Below are 15,016 nucleotides of genomic sequence, written 5' to 3'. Positions count from 1 at the left end.
AGGACAATCCTCGGAGGGTCAGTGGAGACCGCTGCGCCCTGACGCACACTGGGTGGCAGGGTTGGCATAACGATCCCCTGAGGGCGCCGAAGGGGAGCGGCTGTTAAATATATTTTCCGCCGGCTCCCTTCGGAGGGGGCCGCCCTCATCGGTTCCTGACCCACAGACTTCAGGACCGCTTCGAAGCCTTCCGGGCCAGGATAACGGCGCGCAGGTCCGTTCTGCCCCCAAAAGGCTTCGGTTGAGCGGGCCGACCCGATCCCCAAGCTCTCTGTGGGGGAGCACGGGCGGCCACGCTGATCTTTTGTTGCGCTCTGTGGTGCGCTGAGGAGCTCGTCGACGGCTGAGGCTGCTCCCACTCAACAGCCTCGGGGGGAGGGTTTCTAGGTTTGCGGGGGATGAACCTCTGGAACTCCTGGAAAAGCCTCCTGGAACCTCTCGACAACTGTTGTAACAGCGTCGCCAAAGAGGCCCGCAGGAGACAGCGGCGCGTCCATAAGGGAGGCTTTGTCATGCTCCCTTATGTCCGAGTGGTTCAGCCACAAGTGCCTCTCCGTAGCCACCAATGCTGCCATAGAGCGGCCGATATCTTTTGCCGTCTCTTTGGTGGCATGGAGAGCCAGGTCAGTTGCCATCCTGATTTCCTGGATGCACTCATACGTGGCCTCCCTGCTATTTTCCACTTCCCCCAGCAGGTCAGCTTGCAGGAGCGACATGGTGTGTAAACATGCCGCCGCCTGACCTGCTGCCGCGTAAGCCTTGCCCACCAAGCTTGATGTGGTCTTTAGTGGCTTGGTGGGCAACGTCGGGGTTTTCAGCGACGATGCGGGGAGAGATAGCCCGCAAGCGTCTCTTCCACCCGAGGCATCGCCGCATAGCCTTGTTGTTTCAGCCCCACAATGTTACTGTACAGTGAGGTCTGGGGGCTGAACACACGATACGATGCAGGCTTTTTCCATGACCTCGACACCTCAGTGTGGAGGTCAGGAAAGAAAGGCAAACCCTGACGCTGGGGTAGTGACCGAGCGGGCAGAAAGCGCTCATCCAGCTTGCTTTTAGGTTTTGTATCTGCCCGCTCTGCTGGCCAGTCGATTTTTAGTTTGGCCACAGCCCTGGTCACTGCCTCCAGGAGCTCCTCATGTGCTGGGGAAGAGGATGGCGGTTCCTCTTCCCCCACGCTCATCACATCAACCTCCTCGGAGGAAGAGAGGTGAAGCGCAGGTGCCTCTCTCTGGGGGGAAGAAACCGCTACGCGTGCTTCCGCCTCCTGAGAAGAGGCACTGGGGCTGGCAGGTAAAGGGTGAGATAAGGCTGGGCCTGTCTCAACCCCCTCTGCCAGCTCCATTTGCGAACCCCACGAATGAAGCCGCCCCTGCGCCTCGGCAACAGCGGGACCCGATCCACGGGGAATGCCAACCGGAGCACCCTCTTTATTGTTAAAGAGTGCCCGGCGTGATCTTAAAACTCTGAGGGTGAGCTTTTCGCAATGGACACAGACAGCCCCCTCGAGAGCTGCCTGTGCATGCTCAACCCCCAGGCAGACAACACACATCTCATGGGTGTCCCCATCTGGAATGTAGCATGTGCATGGATGAACACACTGCTTGAAATGTCTGCCTTCCACAATTTTAATTTGTGTCTTTTTGTTCACAATATATATATATATATATATATGTGTGGTGTAACTGCAATACTCTTGTCCTCAGACGAAGAGATAATGTTTGTGGCAATGATAGCGAGACAAACAACACCAAATAAGACACACAAGATAACATAGAGTGCTTGCTGAAGACACAGAAGCTAGCGTGCTCTGCATCCGCGTGTGCTTTATAATTTCCTGGTCCGTGACGTCACCCGTCTCTGACGTCTCGCTACGCGATTGGCTAGATACATGAGTGCTTCAGTGACGACATCACGCAGAAGGTTCCCAATGCGTTATCACGCAGCGTCAATAGTTCCCACGAAAGGGAACCCAGCATATCAGCACAAACACCCCATACTAACTGTCCATCATGCTGGTGGAGGGGTGAAGATTTGCGCTTGTTTTGTAGCCACAGGACCTGGCCACCTTATAGTCATTAAGTCGACCATGAACTCCTCTGCATACCAGAGTATTTTAAAGTAAAATGTGAGACCATCTGTCTGACAACTCAAGCTTGGCTGAAATGAGGTCATGCAACAGGACAATGATCCCAAGAACACCAAAATTCTTCCAGAAAGATGTGAGAGACTGATAGAGCTATAAAGAAAAGATAATTTTCATCTAAGTAATTACAAACTTCGTGAGGCAGACAAGGACATTCGGTGATCAAATACAATTAACTTGTTAACACGCTCCACAGCGCCACCCAGTGCATTTAATTACAACTGTTTAACATTTAGTTTTAGTTGCATGCTTGGGATTTATCATGGATTCACTTCACTGCGTTTACGGCCAGCAAGTAACATTATTTTTTGTATAATAAATATCAATTATCGAATATTCGACTGTTTGTGCACACCCCTAATATCGAGTTTGGTCTTTTAATATTACTGTCTTAGTGCTTTAGTACTTAGTGCAAAGTCTTAAATGATTGGTAATTTGCCCCAGTAATCATAATTTTTGTGAGCAGGGATAAAAGTTGTGATTTTACTACCACTAGTGGTCATTTCAACTGGAACTGCAATGAATTGAATGCATAGGTGTGTTTTTGGGCTTTGCAGAGGTTCATTTGCAAGGTTGCAAAGATAACAACAAAAGTTTCAGATGTTTAATGAGATGAAGCATGGAGCTATTGGGAAAAAGAGGGGAAAAAAACGTAATTGCAGCATCAGAGTGGGTGGTAGATGGGTTGGTCAGTCTGATCCAGACGCTGTATAAATGAAAGACCAATAGGGAGAGCAGAACAAACTCCTAACAGGAGGAGACTCACTCATGGCCTATGAGACAGAGGATCATGAGACTCAATACTGCTTTCCTGCCATCAACTCATCATGTTTCAAAGGAAAACGCTCCAGACATGAATACAATATCATGTATGTGTTTGTATCATTGCTGTCAGCATGGACTGTGTTTCTGAACCTGCTGGTGATCATCTCCATCTCTCACTTTAAGAAGCTTCACACTCCAACCAACCTGATTATTCTCTCTCTGGCTGTGGCCGACCTGTTTACTGGACTTATTGTGATGCCTGTGGATGCCATAAATTTGATTGAGACGTGTTGGTACTTTGGAGACACTTTATGTGCACTGTTTATGGAAATTATGGGAGTGATTATCTCAGCATCTCTCAGTAATTTAGTTTTAATTGCGATTGATCGTTATGTGGCTGTGTGTCACCCTTTACTGTACCCACAGAAAATAACCACAACTAAAGCCTTAATGACCATCTGTCTTTTTTGGTTTTGCTCTTCAGCTTATATTACTGGTCTGTTAAGCAGCAATGGACGTTTTGACACATCACACAAAACAGATGCATGTTATGGAGAGTGTTATTTCATGTTAAGTTTTACATGGAAAGTCACTGATCTGTTCATGTCCTTGCTGTTTCCTTGTACCCTGATCATAACTTTATATTTGAGGATATTTTATGTTGTACATCAGCAAGTGAAAGTAATAAACTCTCTGATGAAGGGTGGTAAATGTGTAATGGAAGGTTCAGTGAGGAGGAAATCTGAGAGCAAAGCTGCTCTGACATTAGGAATCATTGTGGCAATTCATATTCTCTGTTGGTTACCTCTCTATATTTTTTCTCTTGCAGGGAATACAGTAATGTCCACTGTAGTTATGAATTTTTTAACATGGGTCTTCTATATTAACTCAGGCCTGAATCCTCTTATCTATGCTTTATTTTACCCTTGGTTTAGAAGGTCATTTAAACACATCCTATCACTTAAGATATTTCAGTCAACATCATCTTTGGTGGATATTCTTATAATTGATCATTCATTAGTACTGTATTTCACAATGAAGTTGTGTTTCAGCTTTCAAAATGGCAAAGCCCACTTTCAAGCCGCACCCTCTGATATAATGCAGCATAAACAATATTACACATTACATTTTATGTTGTTGTAAAAAATGTAAATTTACAGACACAAATAAGTCACTTGTCACAGCTTGTATGAAAAAAAAAAACAACCTATGTGACCTTAATGAGAAGCCCACACAAAAATTTGCAAAGTTACCTAAACCAAGTCCAATTTAAAAATCTGCAACCAAAAAAGTCACGCAGGACAGCTTAACAGCTGCTACATTATCAAAGTAACAATTTGAAGTTATGGCCGACTTGATTTCTGTATTGTGACATATTTCTGCTTGAAACAGCTTTTTGAATAAAAAAAAAAATCTATAGGGTGGGACTTGACTTATCTATTGATGTAAATTTATGAATTCAAGGCAGGGGTGGTAATTGGGGTAGCTTGGGACCCAAAGAGAAGAAAATGCAGTGGTAAGGGGACACGGGAGTGGACAGACCTAGTCTGTACAATGGCATGCATTGTATATAAAGGCCATACATGTAATTTCCATAACTCAGAGCCAACTCAAAACCATTTCATTTTTGAATACATTATGATGATGTACATAATCATTTATTGTATGGATCTATATTTTCAAGCTGATGACTATTTTGGTAGGGCTTTGCCCTGCCTGCCTACATACAGAAGCCACACCTGCATAAACTGTATATTTCACCAGAGTAAAAAGCTGTAGTAATAATTAGTGTAATAAACACTAGGGGCCAGATGTACTAAACTGGGCAAATTAGCATAAGAGCACAATTCCACAAATGCTCCAATGGGAGTGCCAAGTTTTGTGCGTGATCTACTGCTGACGTGCAATTAAAGAACACAGACACAGTCAAATCATTTACATAATGACCAACGCAATCTACCAAGAACTACCAAGTGCAAATAGGGTATATGTCGAACGAATGTCACATGACCAAACTGGAAAACTGGTTTCATCACATCCGCTGGTCAGAGAAAGTGTCAATAGCAGTATGAACTGATGGCATATCTATACATTTTTAAGGTAATCAGCGAAACTACCTAGTTCACATAGGTGTTTTATTCTATTAAATATCTAAACGTTAGTGTGAAGGAGAACAATTTAAAAAGCTTTTAAATATCAATCTGCATATGCAGGGGAAATCAGTTATGCTCATCTTTGCTCAGTCCTTTTAAGTTATCTTGAATAAAACAGCTAATTTTTTTCATGAAGCACATACAAAAGACCTAAACCGTAAGCAATCTGATCTGTTTTACAGAATACGGATTGTGCATAACCCCTATTAGCGTTGGGTCACAAGCTGATGCTCATCAGTTGCGGGTTTACACAGGCGCAACTTGTTACATGTAATCTGACAGACACTTACACGTATATAGGCCAACATGGCTTGTCAAACGATATGTTCGGACACCGTCTTCCTCTTGCATTCCAAACAAATTAATACAAGTGGAAAATATTTTATCCCTTCTACCACGTGCTCTCTGTTCTCTGCGGTGTCTCCTCCTATAGCAGCGACAATTTAGTCATGTAGCAAAATGGGCATTTTTGGGGACATCAGTTCAGCCACAAAAATCAACTTTTCAGAGATAATTTTGCATTACGTGTATTTAGTAAATGCTGACAGTAGTTTCTTAATGCCAAAAGAGGGTTTCCCAAGGGATTTTTTTTGGTTGCTGTTGTTTTTGACATTTGACCCATGTAAACTACTGATTAAAAAAAAATGTTAGAAACATCCTTTTCCTTTGAAATAGAAGCTGCGACTCAGTCAAGAGCTGTGAATTATTCTCTTTTTTCTTTTGTTGTTTGATTACCATTAATCAGGTTTATTAGGCTGTTGTTCTACTTATCTAATGCACTTAAATGCACTGTTGTTCTACTTATCTAGTTCACTTAAAACATAACTGACTTTGTTTACATGAATACTCATTGAGAGGGGCATTTTTTGACAAATTCGTGTCTATTTAAATTGTGCGTTTGCACTCACTTATAGGCGATTTCTGTGAACGTGTGTGCACAGAAACTCTTAGACAGCTTGCAAGTATCAAATTGATTGTATAAACAGGCAAGACTTAAAAACACATGTGACTGATTGACTTTTGTGACAAGCAGTACTGACCTGATCTTGCCAGTGACAATTCCATCAACTGTATTTCACCAAATCCCTGGACATAGGAACATTTGTTGGAGTACCTCAACTCTAGTCATAACACAACCATTCAGACTTCCTCTTGAAATAGTAGTACAGAACACAATTCACTTATGAGCACATCAATATCTTAACAAATATTAAACATATTAAGTAAAATGTCACTGGTTCATTCAGCCCGCTGTAATTTAAGAACACCAATTAGAGAGTATTTGTCTCGAATACATCAGGCCATTTTAAATATTTAATTCGATATTTCATTCTTCTCTGTGGTGTGAATGATCATTGTGCTGAAATATGAAGAGACATCTGCATATTTCTAATTAAGCAGATTACCATACTTAAAAATATATACCAAACTTTGACAAACAATAGTTAGATTATGTCTAAAATATGCAAAGGTTTATTGCATAACATCTACAAATCTTGTAATGCTGGTGGATGCATGGAACACTTCAGCCATCTACTGGCAATTATTGTCATAACATGATTTTGATCTGACATGAAGTCATGCTGTTTTTATTTATTTATTATTATTTTATTATTATTATTATTATTATTTTATTTTTTTATTTATTTATTTATTTTTTTTACCAGATGGCAGCAATCTTTAGCAAAATTTTGAAGTTCTTGCCCAGTGGGCATGCGTGTCAAACAAATGGTGTGCATAAGAGAAATGAAGTGCAATAATTCTGGCTAAAATATAATTTTGCTAATTGTTTTGCCATTTAAAGTTACATTTAGATCTAAAATTCTATTTGTAACACAAGTAATAGTATTTTTATGAAAACGGTAACTGTAATTAGATGAACATGTAATTCAGAATGGTGAAAGCATGTGTTACTGCAGTTCATTCTACCTCTTTCCAGTTAGCACATAGTTTGTGCTTTTGTTTTTATTATAATTATTAATTTAGTGATTTAGTGGGCGGTAGATGGGTTGGTCAATCTTATTCAGAAACTGTATAAATGAAAGGACAGTAAGGAGAGCAGAACAAACTCCTAACAGGAGGAGACTCACTCATGGCCTATGAGACAGAGGATCATGAGACTCAATACTGCTTTCCTGCCATCAACTCATCATGCATCAAGGGAAAACGCTCCAGTCATGAATACAATATAATGTATGTGTTTTTTTCATTGCTGTCAGCATGGACTGTGTTTGTGAACCTGCTGGTGATCATCTCCATCTCTCACTTCAAGAAGCTTCACACTCCAACCAACCTGATTATTCTCTCTCTGGCTTTGGTTGACCTGCTTACTGGACTTATTGTGATGCCTGTGGATGCCATAAAGCTGATTGAGACATGCTGGTACTTTGGAGACACTTTCTGTGGACTGTTTATGGCAATTTTGGGGGTGCTTCTCTCAGCATCTCTCAGTAATTTAGTTTTAGTTGCGATTGATCGTTATGTGGCTGTGTGTCACCCTTTACAGTACCCACAGAAAATAACCATAACTAGAACCATAAGGACCATCTGTCTTTGTTGGATTTGCTCTTCAGCTTATATCACTGCCCTGTCAAGCAGCAATGGTCATTTTAACACATCAAACAAAACAGATGCATGTTATGGAGAGTGTTATTTCATGTTAAGTTTTACATGGACAGTCATTGATCTGTTCATGTCCTTGCTGTTTCCTTGTATTCTGATCATAACTTTATATTTGAGGATATTTTATGTTGTACATCAGCAAGTGAAAGTTATAAACGCTCTGATGAAGGGTGGTAAATGTGTAATGGAAGGTTCAGTGAGGAGGAAATCTGAGAGCAAAGCTGCTCTGACATTAGGAATCATTGTGGCAATTCATATTCTCTGTTGGTTACCTATCTATATTTTTTTTCTCACACGGAATACAGTAATGTCCTCTGTAATTATGAATTGGTGGGTCTACTATATTAACTCAGGCCTGAATCCTCTTATCTATGCTTTATTTTACCCTTGGTTTAGAAGGTCATTTAAACACATCCTATCACTTAAGATATTTCAATCAGCATCCTCTTTGGTGGATATTTTTACAAATTATCATTCATGAGTGCTGTATTACACAATGTATTTGTGTTTCAGCTTTCAAAATGGTAAAGCTCACTTTCAAGCTGCATATAATGCATCATAAGCAATATTACACACATTACATTTTATGTTGTGGTAAAAACTGTAAATAAATTGTGGTTAATTTTTAACAATGTGTACGGACACTTTGTTGTCTCTCTTTAAACAGCTGTGCTGATGTGCTTGGCACAGAGAAAAAAAAGAATGGTAACAACTGAGCTGCATTTTTTCCTAAGGTGTACTCAAAATATGCAGTTTTATATTTCAGCCTCGAGAAAAAAAGAATTCAAAATGATCAAAGCAGCAAACCTATGCAACTGATGAAAGGACAGCATAATAAACCTAAACCAAGGCCCTCCAGACAAGTCATATTCAATAAAATAATAAGAATAATACAAACTTTTATCCAATAAAATAAACCATCACACAGTTATTTGAATCAGAGATTCATTTGTGAATCATTCTTATGAGTCAGATCAGTAAATCAGTTGATTTAACGACAAACCTTGGTACTGACCATAAATTAGAAACATTTGTGACTGGAGGATTACTACAAAAAAGGGGGATTTTTTTCAAAATGTTTTGAAAATTTGTATAATTATTTAAAATGTATTTTAAAATCACACAAAAATTGGAGTAAGATTTACTTGAAAATGCTAGGATACAATTTTCACTCAAAAATTGCTAGTAAATTGAACAGATCATGTTTTTGAGTAAAGGGTAAACACAATTCTTGTTGGCTTGAATTAGAGATTTATATGTGTATTTTTAATAACAATTATGAGTTTAATAAAATTGTCTGAATATTACATTATTCATGAGTTGTCATAGAAACTAATGAACACAGACAAAGGAAACTGATCTACAAAACAGTGAAAACCAAAGTCAAACTCAAGCAACCCCAAACACACAAAAAAAGACACAATCCTGACAATCCCGTTCTCTTTTACACTGCAAAAAAAGAATAGAAAAAAAGAGCAACGTTAGATAGGGTAACATTGCCATTGTCACACAGCCTGTTTTATTAAGATAGGAGCTATAAAACCTATTAAACTGTTATAACCTGCACTAGTGTGCTCATCCGACAAACCATATGATTATCCCTCTGTGTGCCATAGGTTACCAACCCCTGACCTATAGGATGCATTAACCCTCAGGGGTCTGAGGATTTTTGGGGCCCTGGAGAAGTTTTGACATGCCCTGACATTTGTGTTTTTTTCAGTTGTTCATTAACATATTAATGGAAAAAGTGTCATTACACTGTATTCAGTACAAACTAGGCTACAATAATATGTGAGGAACATGTATGTACATGTTTGTGTTTTTGAAGGAATAACATTATGCTTAATAAAAATAAAAAATTATGCTGCCTGCTTGTTCATATAAAACAATAGAGAGATTTAAATTTTCTAAAACATCTTTGGTCAAGAAACACAGGATGCGTGGAGGCATGAATAATCATGAATAATGGGTGATTCTCACCTGAGAAGACAAAAGAATTGCATAAAGAGCTCTAATGACCTGCATAAATAATGAGCTCTTTCAGTCAGGTAAGCTGTGACAAAAACCCCTCTGTTGATCATGTCTCAAATCTCATCATGGTGTAAATCAAACATACAGAAAAAACAGCAATACTGTGAAATATTATTACAATTTAAAATAATGGTATTCTATTACATTCTTTAAAATATAATGTATTTCTGTGATGCAAAGTGTCTGAACAATTATGTTACCTCTATGGCATTTCATATAGGCTTTTAGCTTAAAAGCATGCACATTTGGAGAAATATTGATGGATTCTCATATGGTTGTCAATTTTCTATACAGAGGAGTAATATTCAGGATTTATTGTCATTACTATGAGTGCTGGATACTGTGTTTTCAATTCATACTTGCAGCCGGAGGGCGCTCTGCCCCTTTAGTCCACAAATGCCTGAGAACTAAAGAAGAATAGGCAATCCAGGAACTAACCGAACTAACAGTGTCACGGAAAGAATGACAGATGCAATGGCAAGTTAATCTCTTTATTAGAGCTTCACACCAGAGTTAGTCAGCAAACGAGAAAAGACAGTAGCAGGAGAGTGGTGATGCAGGGACTTCGATGGGCAGCTGGAATCCTGTGGTGAGGTGAGATGGTGTCGTGAGCCCGTGAGCCCGTGAGTCCGTGAGTCCGTGAGTCCGTGAATCCGTGAATCCGTGAGTGCAATCCAAAGAGAGAGTCCGACGAAGAACAGGAACAGGAAACAACGACGAGGTAATCCACTCCGGGGAACAAACAAACACAAGAGAGCACAGGACACAACACCAGGACCCCAAACAACGATCTGACAAACACGAGACGAAAGACAAGGCGTTAAATAGGCAGATGATAATTGCACACAGCTGCCGCTGATCAACAATCAGCGGCGACGCCCACACGAAACAATCAACCAGACACATCCATACAAACACACAGACACCAGAATGAGACAGCGGATTGATCAACCGTGACAAACAGAGGCCAGAGATCGCTAACTATGGCTATTCAAAACACTTTTCAAGACAATAAATACACGATTGAGACGATGTATGCATGTATTGACTGAATTTGCGTCTGAATAGCGCTGGCTCCGTGGGCGTGTCCGCATTAGCGGATAATGAGCTGAATCACGGACTTCTGACATGGCTCTCTTTTCATACAGATTACATAAACACAGAATATTTGTTTTCGATTTGACTTACACGATTTAAAACCTGACATTTCAACGTTTTTTTTAGACATAAGTCTAATTTTTTTGTGATTAGTATTCACTAAGTTACAGTTCATTTTCTGAGAACGATCAGATTGGACTTCGTTCAGAGGGAGACGAGAGATCACGCATCATGTTTGTTTTCTTTATTTTACAAAAAGCACAACATTTTGTTTTTACTCTGAGTGTACACAAATAAAAGAAAATATTCCACAGATTAAAATGGTGTATATCTCTTAATTGTATGTGCAACATTGACAGAGTATTTTGAGTCTCTTTCACACTGGTTAGAAAAAAAACGCGGTGATCACACCGGCGTGACCGCCGACCCCAGAGTGTTAACCAGCATCAGTTAAACCTTTTGAGCAGTACGGTCCCACATATGGGATTTAGAACATTCAGTGACGTCACATAATTGCCAGATTCAAAATGTGCTTTTGTGCTTTGGCTGTCCGACGGAGGCGCTCAGCTCTTGTCATATATCACAACTAAGCAGTGTTTTCAGCCACGTAATTTTTTTGTTTTTTGAGGTTACAGACATTTAAATATGCACAAGCACCAGTAAAACAATACATTTAGAGTTTATAAAATACACACTGATGTCAGACATCAGTGGAAGCAGCAATAACAATCCATCCAAAAATAATTTGTATATGTTTATTCATATCAGACACGCATAGTGGGCCTAAGTAACTATAAAGTTTACTCTATTATTCTTCCAGTTCATCAGCCACTTACTTGCATATATTTCGTGAGAAACTGATGAATTCACCTGCTGTAAATCCATCTGACAGGACTCTGTCAGTCAATAAAAAAACAAAAAGTATGTTAGGTACAAATACAATGAATATGAATAGCCTATATCGTGCATATATTTAGCAAAGTGTTCTTCTCTAAGTTCATTTTTGTAGCTGACTAATGAGTTTTTGGACATTGAACAGCTTTCTGAGATAACTGACGCTGATTGATAGACACATGTGACATGATACTGATTTCAGTAAGTTGTACTGTAGCTTTCAACATATCTTCAGATGTTCATTCATGTTTATTTCATGTTGTAGCCTAACTAGTATAGCGGAAGAGATGACCGGTTCACCTGCTCTCTGCTTTGAACTGAATCGCTACAGCAGTCTGTCACACCACAGCGCGCCAAGAACATAGCAACACATCGAGAGACGTCTATAGTCTCACTCCTGTCTATGGGAAAGTACTAGTAGCCCATTTTCGAGCCCAATCATATTCCAGGGGGCCGGTGCCACCCCTCTAGACACGCCCCTGCCTGTGAGTGGATGCAGTTTAACCAGAGATTGTATATTATAGGGAGATGAGAGGGTCTGTATCTCTTACCATTGGAGAAAGTGTAATGGCTAACTGAATCACCTTGTAACATGATTACACCTTGTAATCATGGCAGTGACATCAGTGCCCGCTGTTCAAAACTCCTTCCCTGCGTACCGCCAGAGCCGGAGCATTAGCCGTTATGCTTTTTTGGCTAAAGTTGCAGGCTTTCCAGTGGCTTTGACACAACATCTATTGTTCTATCTGTTTAACAATAATGTGGCACATTTGCCGTAATGCCGTAAATGAGTCCTACCCAGCCAGCACAGCTATGTGGGCCCCAGATGGGTGTCACCTGGGCTGTCTAACTGGGGCACATGGGTTAGCCCAGATGAAATGAACCCTGCTCAGTGTGCACACTACAGGCTGTTAAATGTAACGCAGAAACATGCTGGAGTTAATGAGATAATTAGGTGATAACGAGCAGAATCACTGAAGGACAGAGGAACAACAAGAACTATGACACAGCCTTCGATGAAATCAACTGAAGATAAAAAACATTACTGGGGGCAGTCGTGGGCTAATGGATAGAGAGTCGGACTTGTAACCCAAAGGTCATGGGTTTGAGTCTCAGGTCCGGCAGGGATTGTCGGTGAGGGGAGTGAATATCCAGCGCTCTCTCCACCCTCAATACCACGACTGAGGTGAGACCTTGAGCAAGGCACTGCTCCCCAGGCACTGCAGCTGAAATGAGGAGGCACATTTTTTTATGAATCAATGTAAATTCATGTGCATTACTCTTAACGTTGACACATCTTCCTTGTTAAATGAACATTACTTTACATTACATCAAAAAAGAAAAAAAGAAACCAAATACAATTCTATTTTGTAATTTTATATTAACAATGTAATGTTCTATTTATCAAAACCAAGTCAGTCTCATCAAGTTAGAGTTTTAAGCATTTCTACATTCATTCCAAAATAATAACTAAAGGTAATAATAATTTAAACAACATATTTTATTTGTGTATTGCGGTTTTTCTTTTTAATTGTCAACCTAGGATATTTTGGATCATCAGTCATGATCCGTAAACACCGTCTGTCACAGACACAAATTGTATTTTTAATTTCACCAAGCTGATTGCACTAAAAAAAAACCCGCAGTCATCATGCTTACAGTCCATTTCAAGTTTGATTTTGACGTGACATAAAGCGGTAATATCTAACTGGGTGATCTGTTTACTTACTTTTCAATTAGTCTTCCGATTGACGCCATCATTTGTTCAGTCAAATTGACGCGCAAGCGCACGTAAACAATTTATCTCACAAACCAATCATATCCAATCATAACCAATTACATCCAATCACAGCGTGATGGAGACATTGCCTCCTCTCACGTGACTTTTCCCCATTCATTCTCAATTACCCCCCACAAAACCCACCCCGCAAGGGGTCTGATGATTTTATATGGTTTTCTATGAGAGGAAAGGGAGGCATGACTCCATAGACTGTAAAGCATGACTCCTGCTGTAACTTTACCTGCGGGTGTCGCTGTTGGGCAGTGTTCCTTTAGAAATATGCATGACTTGCGCTCTTTTTAATGACATAATTTGAAATATTTGTGTTGTTTTATATGTATTATGGATTATTTTCTCATCCTATTTTTTTTGAGGAGGCACTGCCTCCCTTGCCTACTCGGAGGAAACGCCCCTGTGTGTGTGTGTGTGTGTGTGTGTGTGTGTGTGTGTGTGTGTGTGTGTGTGTGTGAAAAGATCCAGCTCAAAGTTAATCACATTTTTTTTTTCATATAAATCTCAGTCATTAGATCAGTGAATAAAGCCACAACTGTATTCTTATCATCAAACAGCTGATAACAGCTAAACACATTTTCTTTTGCCTTTCTTGCCATAACAAACAGCAAGAGCAGACAGAGAAAAACCAACACTAAAAAAGTCAAGTCAAACTGCTTAAAGGGATAGTTCACCCAAAAATGAAAATTTGATGTTTATCTGCTTACCCCCAGCGCATCCAAGATGTAGGTGACTTTGTTTCTTCAGTAGAACACAAATGATGATTTTTAACTCCAACCGTTGCCGTCTGTCAGTCAAATAATGCTAGTGGATGGGAACTTCTACTATAAGAGTAAATAAAACTTGCATAGACAAGTCCAAATTAAACCCTGTGGATCGTGACGACACATTGATGTCCTAAGACACGAAACGACCGGTTTGTGCGAGAAACTGAACAGTATTTATATATTTTTTTTAACTCTAATACACCACTATGTCCAACGCGTTCAGCATTCGCTTAGTGAGGTCTGATCGCGCTCTGACAACGGCAGTGATGTCTCGCGCATATACTCCAATGAGAGCGAGACATCACTGCCGCTGTCAGAGTGCGATCAGACCTTACTAACGAGTGCTGAATGCGGTTGGACATAGTGGTGTATCATCATTTGTGTTCTACTGAAGAAACAAAGTCACCTACATCTTGGATGCGCTGGGGGTAAGCAGATAATCATCAAATTTTCATTTTTGGGTGAACTATCCCTTTAACTGAAGCAAGCACTGACGTCGATCACAGTGACATCAAACCAAACTGGGTTAACACTCTGAGGTCTGAAAACGCGCCGGCGCGTTTTGCAGGGTTTTTTTTCACAAATTGATCAGTAACTTTATAGAGCATATAAGGATATTGTACATTGTACTGTGGATTGTGCTTGTTCCACAAATAATTTCACTGCCAAGCAACTATTAAAAGAAAAAATGTTATGTCATTATGCAGCATCAGAGTGGGCGGTAGATGGGTTGGTCAGTCTGATCCAG

The 15,016-nt window shown here is 40.1% G+C and overlaps 2 protein-coding genes across 2 annotated transcripts; both read left to right on the top strand.

Annotated features, from left to right (window-relative positions):
- Positions 1–2,706: 2,706 nt before the first annotated feature.
- On the top strand, positions 2,707–4,144 carry LOC125262952 (trace amine-associated receptor 13c-like). Its single transcript, XM_048181794.1, has one exon. It carries the CDS (start codon positions 2,915–2,917, stop codon positions 4,052–4,054), a length of 1,140 nt encoding a protein of 379 aa, XP_048037751.1. The 5' UTR covers positions 2,707–2,914; the 3' UTR covers positions 4,055–4,144.
- Positions 4,145–7,088: 2,944 nt separating this feature from the next.
- Positions 7,089–9,281, top strand: LOC125262951 (trace amine-associated receptor 13c-like). Its single transcript, XM_048181793.1, has one exon. It carries the CDS (start codon positions 7,157–7,159, stop codon positions 8,165–8,167), a length of 1,011 nt encoding a protein of 336 aa, XP_048037750.1. The 5' UTR covers positions 7,089–7,156; the 3' UTR covers positions 8,168–9,281.
- Positions 9,282–15,016: the final 5,735 nt, after the last annotated feature.

The sequence above is a fragment of the Megalobrama amblycephala genome, linkage group LG2 (assembly GCF_018812025.1).
Source record: "Megalobrama amblycephala isolate DHTTF-2021 linkage group LG2, ASM1881202v1, whole genome shotgun sequence".
Lineage (NCBI taxonomy): Eukaryota > Metazoa > Chordata > Actinopteri > Cypriniformes > Xenocyprididae > Megalobrama > Megalobrama amblycephala.
Note: the sequence above shows the minus strand (reverse complement) of the source record. Positions and strands in the feature narration are given on the sequence as shown.